The following is a 13,042-nucleotide window of genomic DNA, read 5'->3' as shown; positions in this document are numbered from 1 at the left end:
GGGCTAAAAATTATATGACGATCAACAATATGTATACACTATCATACCCCCGGTCCGCTTCACTAAATCCAATATCGAGATGTATTTATATTTCAATTTTCGGAGCTGTAACTCAATCTATAAATGAAGTACGTTCCAGTCAATGTACGAACTTCAAAAAAAATTCTGCACAGTTGTTGAGAGTCATAACAGAACACTATATGAAAAATTTCAGGCAAATCGAACAAAAATTGCGGCTCCGAGGGAATCAGGAAGTCAAATCGGGAGAACGGTTTATATGGGAGCTATTTCGGGTTACACACCGATTTGGACCGTACTTGAATCCGTTATTGGGAGCTATAACCAACCCCTATGTGCAAAATTTCAGCCAAATCGGAAGAAAATTGCGGCTTCCAGGGGTTCAAGAAGTCAAATCGGTAGATCGCTTTATATGGGAGCTATGTCAGGTTCTTGACCGATTTAGACTGTACTTGGCACAATTGATGGAAGTCATAACAATAAACTATGTGCAAATTTTCAGCCAAATCGGACAAAAATTATGGCTTCCAGGGGCTCAAGAAATCAAATTGGGAGATCGGTTTATATGGGAGCTATATCCAAATCTGAAACGATATGGTCCATTTGTAATCCCCAACGACCTACATCAATATAAAGTATCTGTGCAAAATTTCAAGCGGTTAGCTTTACGCGTTCGACCACTATCGTGATTTCGACAGACGGACGAACGGAAATAGCTAGTTCGAATCAGAATTTCGAGACGATCAAGAATATATATATACATTATGAGGTCCTAGATCAATATTTCCAGGTGTTACAAACGGAATGACTAGATTAGAATACCCTTCTCCTATGGTGGTGGGTATTAAAAATATTTCCTAGTCGCCCATTATAAACTGTCAAGATGTATCTGTATCTCCAATTTCAGGGTTTTAGCTCTATCTGTAAAGAAATATCAAATGGTACCAATTACAGCACTTAATTGCGTTTTTTTTCACTCCTGGTACGATTACAGCATTTCGTATTTGGTACGATTAATTGCATTTTTGTCAAGACTACGATTATTTGTACAAAATTATTTAATTTTACCTGTCTCCATTCAAATGAGCTATTTCGTACTTTTCGGTGCCAAAATGTACGCATTTTGAAAAACTCGTTTAGTCTGCCATTATTTACTTCCTAGTTGTACCAACATGCCCAATTTCAGAGCTGTAGCTCAAAATGTAAAGAAAGTACCATTAAGTATCAATAACAGCACTATATTTAGTTTTGGTACCAAAATGTACCAATTTGAAAAAATTATTCAGTTACCCAAAATATATTTCCTAGTTGTGCCTACATGCCAAATTTGAGAGCTGTAGCTCAATCCGTAAGGAAAGTACCAAACAGTACCAATTGCGGTACTAAAGTACGTTTTCTCCTTGTTTCCAGTAAAATTTTGCAAATTTTGCCCATGAACATTCCAATGAGGAACAGGGGCCAACTTCTTACATATCAATGAGTGCAGTCCGATTCAAGTTAGAACTCAATGATAAGGGGCCTCCTTTTTATAGCCAAGACCGAACGGCGTGCCGCAGTGCGACACCTCTTTGAAGAGAAGTTTTACATGGCATAGTACCTCACAAATGTTGGAAGCATTAGGAGGGGATACCACCGCTGAAAATTTTTTCTGATGGTCTCGCCAGGATTCAAACCCAGGCGTTCAGCATCATAGGCGAACATGCAAACCTTTGCGCTACGGTGGCCTCCAGTACTATTTTTTTTTAATAATTTTTTCTTTCCCCCCTCATCGCAACAGATCCATTTTAAGTCAACTTTCGATCCCCCTGTATAAAGTTAACCTGTTTCATACCTATTTGGTACTTTTGTACCTTAATGTACAAATTTCCAAAAACTCATTTACTCACCCAATTTAGGTTGCCAAAGTGTACCTAAGTTCCAAAAATCAGAGCTCTAGCTCAATTTACAGAAAATGTACCAAATAGTACCAATTTCGGCACTAATCGTAATATTTCTCCCCACTCCAGTATGATTTTGTGAAATTTTTTTATCAAACCTTATTTTTCGAGACGCTATTAAATTTGGTTAAAAAAGATTTCTCATAAAATCAGCACTTTCGGTATCTCCCAGTCAAATAGTATAATTTGTATACCCTCCACATAGGATGGGGGTATACTAATTTCGTCATTCCGTTTGTAACACCTCGAAATATTCGTCTAAGACCCCATAAAGTCCATATATTAATAATCGTCATGACATTTTAAGTCGATCTAGCCATGTCCGTCCGTCTGTCTGTCGAAAGCACGCTAACTTTCGAAAGAGTAAAGCTAGGCGCTTGAAATTTTCACAAATATTTCTTATTAGTGTAGGCGCGTTTGGGATTGTAAATGTGTCAAATCGGTCCAGGTTTTGATATAGCTGATATATAAACCGATCTTGGGTCTTGACTTCTTGAACTTCTAGAGGTTGCATTTGTTACCCGATTTGCCTGACATTTTGCGTGAGGTGTTTTGTTATGGCTTCCAATATCTGTGCTAAGTATGGTCCAAATCAGTCCATAACCAGATATAGATGCCATATAAACCGATCTTCGGGTAAGACTTCTTGAGCCCCTAGAGGGCGCAATTCTTTTCTAATTTTGCTGAAATTTTGCTCGTAGTGTTTTGTTATAACTTCCAACAACTCAGAGGAGTATAGTCTAAAACAGTCCATTACCTGATATAGCTACCATTTAAACCGATCTCCGGATTATATTTCTGGAGCCTCTAGAGGGCTCAATTCTTATCGCATTTGGCTGGAATTTTTCACATGTCATTTTGGTATGACTTCCAATAACTGTGTCAAGTATGATCCAAATCTGTCTATAACCTGATATAGCCGCCATATAAACCGGTCTCCCGACTAGACTTCTTGAGCTTCTAGATGGCACAATTCTTATCCCATTTGGCTGAAATATTCCATGAGGTGTTTCGTTATGACTTCAAACAACTGTGCCCAGTATAGTCTAAATCGGTCCATAACCTGATATAGCTGTCATATAAACCGATCTCCCAATTTTACATTCTGAGCCACCGGAGGTTGGGTGCAAGTTTTTCTCGATTTGCTTGAAATTTTCAAGGTGATATTTTTCTATGATTTGTGCGACATGACAAGTTCGTTTCATATCGGTCCTTAACTTGATATAGCTCATATATATTAGAAAAAGTAATTCAAAGAAGTTGACAAATGCGATCCAGGGTGGAGGGTATATAAGATTCGGCCCGACTGAACTTAGCAAGATTTTATTTTATTGTCCGTACTATTTGGTACCATTTAGTACCTTAACGTACGAACATAACCAAATACGGCCTTATCTCCTTAACCCGGGACCAACATTAGAGCAAAATTTCAAAATTCTACCTTTAGCCGTTTGGGCTGCGCGGACATCAGGCGGTCAAGCACGCGACACTGTTATGTATATAAATTATACATAGGGTCTCAGATCAATATTTCGATGTAATACAAACGGAATTACTTGTTTAGTATACCCCCATACTATGGTGGTAGACAAAAAAGTCGTACTTTCTAAAAATTCATTTTTATCAAATGTTTCGATGAAATCCATATTCCCCTCAATACTGACGGAATTTTAAAGCAAATTTACATAAAAACATACAACAAACGAATTTAAATTAATATTTTATTGCAATCTACATAACATACTTACCAAATATACAAAAACCTTGTCGCTTATATTGGATGAATGCATTATAATGACAAACACCACAGTATCCTTTGCATCGCTGGTTAAAAGTTTTGATGATGATGCTGTTGGAACTTCAGCCGGGGGCGCTGTTGAGGACACCGAACTACTGTTTGCCGTCACATCCGGCGAATTGGTGCGCCACTGTTTCTTCTCATTGCTAGGCGATGTATGTAAATTTATTTTAAAATTTAAGCTGCTCTCATCGCGGCAGATTAAATTCAGGCTATAGTTGTCGTAAGCCTGTTTCACTGTTTCGTTGGTTTGTTGGTAGTCGGAATTTTGCTTGGAACAATAGTCGATGCACAGTTCAAGAGGCTGCAAAGAGAAAGAGAAAACAAATCAATACCAAAAAAACACAGTGGTTGGAAGATGATTTGAAGCATAGAACAACCATTCTAAGAATAAAAACCAGTAAGGAAAGGCGAAAGTCGGGCGGAGTCGACTATATAATACCCTACTTCAACGGGTCTACATAGCTATGTCCGTCTGTCTGGCTGTCCATGTATTCTTGTGATCAAGGTACAGGTCAAATTTCTTGTCCGATTGTTATGAAATTTTGTACAAGTCTCTTTTTTTTGGTCTCAGGGTGAATGCTATTGGATCAGATTTAGATATAGCTCCCATATATCTTTAACACGATATGGCCATAAAAAGCTATAGGAGTCACAATTTAAGTCCTATCGTAAAAAAATCTGACAAGGTTCTATTCAATACTTCAATAGGTGTGAAAGTCTGACTTGATTTCAATATATGAGAACTATGTTGAAATCAAGTCAGACTTTCACACCTATTGAAGTATTGAATAGAACCTTGTCAGATTTTCTTAACATCTTTGCCCGCTAGGGGGCGCAATTTATACCCATTTTGGCTGAAATTTTGCCCAACGACTTGTGCTGGCACTTCTAACTACTCAATTAAGTATATACCAAATCGGTCTATAACAAGATATAGCTTCTATATAAACCGATCTCCCGATTTGACATCTCCAGCCGCTAGAGGGAGCAATTATTACCCATTTTTGCTGACACTAACTTCTGATGGCCCTTGAAAGAAGTCAAATACGTATGCTCAAAATCGGTCTACCCCCTGATATAGCTCCCATACGCACTCTTTGCACACACCTTTGCACATTATGTCCAAGCCCATGGGTTTGTGTACGTTCACAATAATGTACAATAGTATGTGTACTTTTGACCACCACTGTCGTATAACTATTTCACGATTTGATTTCTGTATCCCGCAGTTTTTACCCGAATTGGCTGAAATGACTTCTGTTGGCACTTGAATTCTCCCAGATATAGCTCCCATATAAAACGATTTCCCGATTTGACATCTTGAGGCGCTATAAGAGGCAGTTTCAAACCATTTTGGCTGAAATTTTGCACAATGACTTATGTTGGTACTTGCAAGAAGTCAGACGCGTATGTTTCAAATCAATCTATAGCCTGGTATAGCTCCGATATTAACAGATCAGTTATGCTCTATGACTTCCTGCAAGTCAGTTAAGTATGAATTGAATGGGCCTATAACCTGATACAACTCTCATATAAACCTGATTTCTCTTCTTTAACCTCTAGAGATCGCAATATTATTCGACTTGGTTAAAATTTTGCACATAGTTTTTTTTACCCACCACCATAGGATGGGGGTATACTAATCTAGTCATTCCGTTTGTGACACCACAAAATATTGATCTAGGACCCCATAAAGTATATATATTCTTGATCGTCTCGAAAATCTGATTCGAACTAGTGGTCGAACGCGTAGAGCTAGTCACTTAAAATGTTGCACAGATACTTTACATTGATGTAGGTCCTTGGGGATTGCAAATGGGCCATATCGGTCCATGTTTTGAGACAGCTGCCATGTAAACCGATCTTGGATTTTGACTTCTTGAGCCACTAGAGGGCGCAATTCTTATCCGATTTGGCTGAAATTTGGCATGAAGTGTTCTGTTATGAATTCCAACAAGTATGCCTAGTATGGTTGAAATCGGTTTATAACCAGATATAGCTGCATATAAACCGATCATCTTGACTTCTTGAGCCTATAGAGGGCGCCATTCTTATCCGATTTGGCTGACATTTATCTGTTATGACTTCCAACAACTATGCTTAGTATGGTTCAAATCGGTTCATAACCTGATATAGCTGCTAAATAAACCGATCTTGGATCTTGACTTCTTGAGCCACTAGAGGTGGGAATTCTCATCCGATTTGGCTGAAATTGTGCACGAAGTATTTTGTTATGACTTCCAAAAACTGTGTTAAGTATGGTTCAAATCGGTCCATAACCTGATATAGCTGTCATATAAACCGATCTGGGGTCTTGACTTCTTGATATTCGGCATGACTTGTTTTGTTATGACTTTCAACAACTATGCTTAGTATGGTTGAAATCGGTTTATAACCTGATATAGCTGTCATGTAAACCAATCTGGGGTCTTGACTTCTTAAGCCTCTAGAGGCCTCAATTCTTGTCCGATTTGACCGAAATTCGGCATGATGTGTTTCGTTATGACTTCCAACAACTGTGCTAAGAATGGTTCAAATCGGTACATAACCTGATATAGCTGCCATATAATCCGATCTGGGATTTTGAGTCACTAGTGGATGCAACTCTCATCCGATTTGGCTGAGATTTGGCATGAAGTGTTTTGTTATGACTCCCAACAATTGTGCTATGTTTGGTTCAAATTTGGTGCACAACCTGATACAGCTGCCGATCTTGGATCTTGACTTCATGAGCCTCTTGAGGTCGCAATTCTCATCCGATTTGGCTGAGATTTTGCTTGAAGTGTTCTGTTATGACTTTCAACAACTATGTTTAGTATGCTTGAAATCGGCGTATAAGCTGATATAGATGCTATATAAACCGATCTTGACCTCTTGAGCCCCTACAAGACGCAATTCTTATCCGAAATGACTTCTTCTACGATTTTCAATTTTCCATTATTTTATGGTCCAAATCGAACTATAACTTGATATAGCTCCAATAGCATAATAATTCTTATCCATTATTCTTTGTTTGCCTAAAAAGAGATACCGCGCAAAGAACTCGACAAATGCGATCCATGGTGGAGGTTATAAAAGATTCGGCCGTACTAAGAACGCTCTTACTTGTTTTATTTTATTGGATTTTATTTTATTTTAGAACTACTGCTTAACAGCAGCAAACTGTACTACTAACAGTCAGCAAACAGTGTTTGCTGTTATCAGCATGACAGTTTTATCCTTATATCGATCATACACATATGTATATAATAGATTTAACCTAAATGCAATTTAATTTTAAATTAAATTCTGTTCACAAATGATTTGGTTGTATGCAGGTTTTGTAGTTGGATGGATGGTGGCTTTCATTTATTTGTAAATATTTTTAAGAACAATGCAAATGTGCCATTGTAAAGCTAGAAAAACTTTACAATGGAAGCAGCAGAAGAGCAGAAGCAAACACATATTCTAGAGGTATTTGTTATTTTACTAAACCACAATTGGAGATTAATTATTTACCATGAGTTAAAGTATTACAAACAAGTAAAAAGAGGCAAAGTTCGGCTGGACCGAATCTAATGTACCCTTCAACATGAATCACGTTTGGCAAGTTCCTTGAATGACTTTTTCAAATAAGGAGATCGGTTTATATACGAGCTATGTTATGCAAAGAGTTGGATATGTATGTTAGCATGGATGTTGGAATTCGAAACGAAAGACCACGCGCCCAATTTAAGCCACATCGGATAAAAATTGCACGATCTAGGGGCTCAAGAGGTATAATCGGAAGATCGGTTTATATGGGTGCTATATCTAAACTTCTAAGGATTCGGTCGATTTGCAAGTCCAACGGATCTTCATCGTTAAAAAGTATTGGTGCGAGATTTCGAGCGGATAGCTTTATGGGAACTTAGAGGAATATTTCAAGGTACATCTTACAAACGGAATGACGAAATTAGTATACCCCATCCTACATATCATTGCCAGTTTTTTTCTTACGGCAATATGCCGTATACGATTTTATGCCGTATTGTGTTCATAAAAACATTTTTGTATTGCTTTGTGAATTCTTTCCATTTACATAAAATTCAATTACGCTATTGCTGACATACCTATGCCGAAGAAATAGTTTTGCCATCCGTCAGGGTCTTCCGCCTGTACAAACACGTATATATAAGAAAATTCAAATAAACAGTAGACCTTTGAAATGGACTGTGTAAAAAGTCAAAACAAATTTAATGGGTAGAGTAGTATTTACAAGGAAAAATATTTAAAGTGCAGTATGGGTATGTAAAAACATTACAAGTTTTTCGACTTTTATACCCTTCCCCATACGATGGGGAAAATTTTAATAGAATTTTTTTCTTTTAAAAAAACACTGTTTTTATTCTAATAAAATTTGTTTCTTTGAGAGGATTTAAATGAAATGTAGTTTTTAATGCAAATCTCTTTGGAATCTCGTTTAAAAATATTATATTGAAATTTTGTCTTTGGAGAAAATTTTGCGCAAAATTGTGCATTTAGTACTAAAAGTAAAAAACTTAGGCCCATTGTGTTCACCCTTAAAGAAGATAGAAGAGAAAACAACTAAAAGGGCGTTAAGTTGAGCCAGGACGAACTTTGGATACCTCTGGATATATATAAACAACCTTTCGTCATATTCCGGTGAAAAATGTATAACTTATGCCCCCATAGCAGCTTTATTGAAACTATGGTCCGATTTGGACCACATTTGACACGGATATTGAGTGGTCTAATAAGTACAAGTCATTGTTCAATTTTGTAGAACAAAATATTGGTCTGTTTTGTAGCCATATCCAAATATAGACCGATCAGAACCATATACGACACGAATGTCGAAAAGCCTAACACAACTCACTGTCCCAAATTTCAGTAAAATCGGACAATAAATGAGGCTTTTATGGGCCTAAGACCTTAAATCGAGAGATCGGTCTATATGACAGCTATATCCAAATCTGGACCGATCTTGGCCATATTGCAGAAAGATGTCAAAGGGCCTAACACAACACACTGTCCAAAATTTCAGCAAAATCGGACAATAAATGGGGCTTTTATTGGCCCAAGACCCTTAATTGGCGGATCGGTCTATATGGCTGCTATATCCAAATCTGGACCGATCTGAGCCAAATTGAAGAATAATGTTGAAGGACCTAACACAACTAACTGTCTTAAATTTCGGCGAAATCGGATTATAAATGCACCTTTTATGGCCCCAAAACCTTTTATCGAGAGATCGGTCTATATGACAGCTATATCCAAATCTGGACCGATCTGAGCCAAATTGAAGAAGAATGTTGAAGGGCCTAACACAATTCACTGTCCAAAATTTCAGCAAAATCGGATTATAAATGTGGCTTGTATGGGTCTAGGACCTTAAATCGAGAGATCGGTCTATATGACAGCTATATCCAAATCTGGACCGATCTTGGCCATATTGAAGCAAGATGTCAAAGGGCCTAACACAACTCTCTGTCCCAAATTTTAGCAAAATCGAACAATAAATGCGCCTTTTATGGACCTAAAACCTTTTATCGAGAGATCGGTCTATATAACAGCTATATCCCGATCTGGACCGATCTGAGCCAAATTTAAGAAGAATGTTAAAGGGCCTAACACAATTCACTGTCCCAAATTTCAGCAAAATCGGATAATAAATGTGGCTTTTATGGGCCCAAAACCTTTTATCGAGAGATCGGTCTATATGACAGCTATATCCAAATCTGGACCGATCTAAGCCAAATTGAAGAAGAATGTTGAAGGGCCTAACACAATTCACTGTCCCAAATTTCAGCAAAATCGGACAATAAATGTAGCTTTTTTGGGCCCTAGACCCTAAATTGGAGGATCGGTCTATATGACAGCTATATCCAAATCTGCATCGATCTTGGCCATATTGCAGAAAGATGTCAAAGGGCCTAACACAACTCACTGTCCCAAATTTCAACAAAATCGTATAATAAATGTGGCTTTTATGGGCCCCAAGACTCTAAATTGGAGGATCGGTCCATATGACAGCTATATCCAATTCTGAACCGATCTGGGCCAAATTGAAGGGGGATATCGAAGGGCCTAACACAATTCACTGGCCCAAATTTCAACAAAATCGGATAATAAATGTGGCTTTTATGGGCCTAAGACCCTAAATCGGCGGATCGGTCGATTTAGGGTCTTATAGTCGGTATGGGACTATATCAAGATATAGTCCCATATAGCACATCTTCGAACTTAATCTACCTATGGACAAAAAAAAGAATCTGTGCAAAACTTAAGCTCAATATCTCTATTTTTAAAGACACTAGCGAGATTTCAATTTCAGGCCACCGTAGCGCAGAGGTTAGCATGTCCGCCTATGACACAAAACGCCTCGGTGCGAATCCTAACAAGACCATCAGAAAAAATTTTCAGCTGTGGTTTTCCCCTCCTAATGCTGGCAACATTTGTGAGGTACTATGTCATGTAAAACTTCTCTCCAAAGAGGTATCGCACTGCGGCACGCCGTTCGGACTCGGCTTTAAAAGGGAGGCCCCTTATCATTGAGCTTAAACTTGAATCGGACTGCACTCATTGATATGTGAGAAGTTTGCCCCTGTTTCTTAGTGGAATGTTCATGGGAAAACATTTTCAAATTTGCATTTTTGCGAGATTTCAACGGACAGACGGACGGCAATGGCTAGATCATCTTAGATTTTTACGACGATCAGGATTATATACACTTTATAGGGTCGGAAATGGATATTTTGATGTGTTGCAAACGGAATGACAAAATGAAAATACTCTCATCCTTCAAAATGATTGCCAAAATTTTCGCAAAAATATTCAAGAAATCAAATCAAAAGAACGATTTATAAAGGAGCTATAGCTAATCATGAATCGATTTCATCCATTTAAGAGCTCCAACGACCAATATCCATAAGTTGTATCTGTGTTAAATTTCAAGAGAATCGCTTTATTCGCTGAGAAGCTATCGTGATTTCACAGTTGGAGGGGCGGGCATGGCTAGATCCACACAAAACATAAAATCGATCTAGAATGTACATGTATGTATGTATAGGTGTACTTTAGGAGGTCTTTAATCAATAATTCAATCCTTTTAATGTGTATCCATAACTTTATATGTAAATGAACTTATGTACATACTTACTTACCCTCTTAACGGACTTAGTCTCTTCCGCAGGCTGATTTGCAAATGGCCTTGAAAACATGGAAGCTTCATTCAGCGATCCCAAACAACGGGCTATGCAAACCTCTATTGGCAAATGTTCCAAATCGTATTGATGTAATTGTTTCAACAGACCCTCCGACAGATTGAAACTCACCAGTCCTAACCAAAAGAGGATGGTGTGGGTATAGTACAACACCAACATAATGTTGTTTTTTGCATATGATAATGGATCTGCGGCTGTTAATTAGTTTATCAATTATAATCCAAAAGCCGCCGTAGCAAAAGTTAGGTCGATCTAATAAAACATTGAGGTTTGATTGTTGTTGTTTGTGTTGATAATGCGCATAGAACAATTTTTTTGGCAAATTATCTCGTATGGTTGGTTGTTGTTCTCGTTGTTATTGTAACAGCTCCCCGCAATTATGTTTCAATTTCAGTTATTTGTTTGCGTTTTTTCTCATATTTAAGTTGTTCAGTGATTGTTATTAAGTTTTTATAAAATTATTTTACATACACATAAGTAAGAAGTGTGTAAACATACTTATGTTGAAAATACACTTTCTTTGACTATAGAAAAAACTGGAATTGTCTATAATTATAATTTTCCATTAATTAAAACTTCACACATGCACACACGAACACGCACACAAAAATTAAAGCTTTGCCTTCAACTCATACTGCCACTGACACCAACCGAAGAAGGTTGTCTATCGAAAGGGGGGGAGAAATGCATACAGAAAAACTACCGCGGGTCAAAGATGAGAGTCTATTTGTTGGGTTTTTGTTGGTGGGGTTTTTATTTGCACATGTTTTTTTTTTGCATTTGTAAAACTCTTTTTTTTAACTTTACGTACTAATTATAAACCATCGAATAAACTTTGATTTAAATTAACTATTTAATTGTTTAATCTTTTAGGTAGTTATATGTAATGATACACAAGAATTTGTTTCTTTAAATTTTCCTTTTGGTTAGCCTTTGCTTTTTTCACATTATCCTCTCTATCGCTGTCTCTCTCTCTCTCTCTTCGGCGACAAAGCACTGGGGCTTTGCTGTTATCGGTTCAACGGTTGATTTACTTTTGAAGCAATGTTTTGTTTGTCAGCGATCGATTGAAAGGCGTGCAGAATTTCAAAAAAAAAAGACCAAAAGAAAGAGAAAATAAAGCCAGGATTTTCGTACATTATATTCTTTGTGGTTTTCTTCTTTTTCTGCTCTTTGTATTTTTGTTGTTGTTAATTTTTCAAATAGGGCAATACATATCTACATACATTCATATGTATGAGGTATAGAATCAGTGTTTAAAACGTGATATGTAGATTACGAATCAAATAATGTGAATTCATTACGCGGTGTACCTATGTGACAACATTCAAAATGTTTCAACGCATAATTTTGTGAGTGAGTTCTGTACTAAATGCTATTAATCTCTACCATCTTCTTCTTTTATATAAAAATCAATTTATGTTTGTTTGTTTGTTATGTGTTCCTGTATTCTGTTATGACTTCCAACAACTGTGCTAGGTGCGATCCAAATCGGTCTATAACCAGATATAGCTCTCATACAAACCGATCTCCCGATTTGACTTAATGCCTTTTTACTTGTTGAATGTGCAAATTTTTCAATCACCTTGATCAAAAACAGTGATTGTTATTATCACTTTCGTGATAGTAGCAGTTACAATTAAAAAAATTAATTGGATCGATTAATTATACTAACAAATAAACAGACATCGCACAGTGGGATAGAGCCGAAAACTAGTTAATTTTTTATAAAAAATTTGGGCAGAAATAGTTTCAAGGTTTAATAAGGAATAGGTTTAAGGAACCCTTAATCTGCAAAATTCAAAAAGAATTGTTAAGATACAATACGGAAGATGTGATGAAACACATGCCACCATGTGATTATAAAACCCCAGCCCTGCTACCTTCCTTTGCGCTTGAGTTCACACAAGCATGTGTGTACATACATATGTATGTAATCCATTGTGTTTTATGAACAAATGAAAGGATGCAGATCCTAGGGCAACATAACGTAGGTAAAAGCGTGTCTTTATTAACTGTCACTGCGTAGATACGACTTAAAAAACGAATACAGAGTGCTGTTGAGTTTTTACTAGTAAAAC

The 13,042-nt window shown here is 37.1% G+C and overlaps 1 protein-coding gene across 1 annotated transcript in view; it reads right to left on the bottom strand.

Annotated features, from left to right (window-relative positions):
* The window catches only part of LOC106086997 (tyrosine-protein kinase receptor torso), a 147,592-nt gene extending 135,598 nt beyond the window's left edge, over window positions 1-11,994 (bottom strand). Inside the window, exons 1-2 of the mRNA XM_059368461.1 lie at window positions 10,902-11,994; window positions 3,704-4,057 (exon numbers count right to left, since the gene is read on the bottom strand). Coding sequence (XP_059224444.1) covers window positions 3,704-4,057; window positions 10,902-11,120 — 573 coding nt within the window. The 5' untranslated portion in view covers window positions 11,121-11,994. The remainder of the gene's footprint in view (window positions 1-3,703; window positions 4,058-10,901) is intronic.
* Window positions 11,995-13,042: the final 1,048 nt, after the last annotated feature.

Source organism: Stomoxys calcitrans, chromosome 5 (assembly GCF_963082655.1).
Source record: "Stomoxys calcitrans chromosome 5, idStoCalc2.1, whole genome shotgun sequence".
Lineage (NCBI taxonomy): Eukaryota > Metazoa > Arthropoda > Insecta > Diptera > Muscidae > Stomoxys > Stomoxys calcitrans.
The sequence above is the reverse complement of the archived record's forward strand: the minus strand, read 5'-3'. Positions and strand labels throughout refer to the sequence as shown.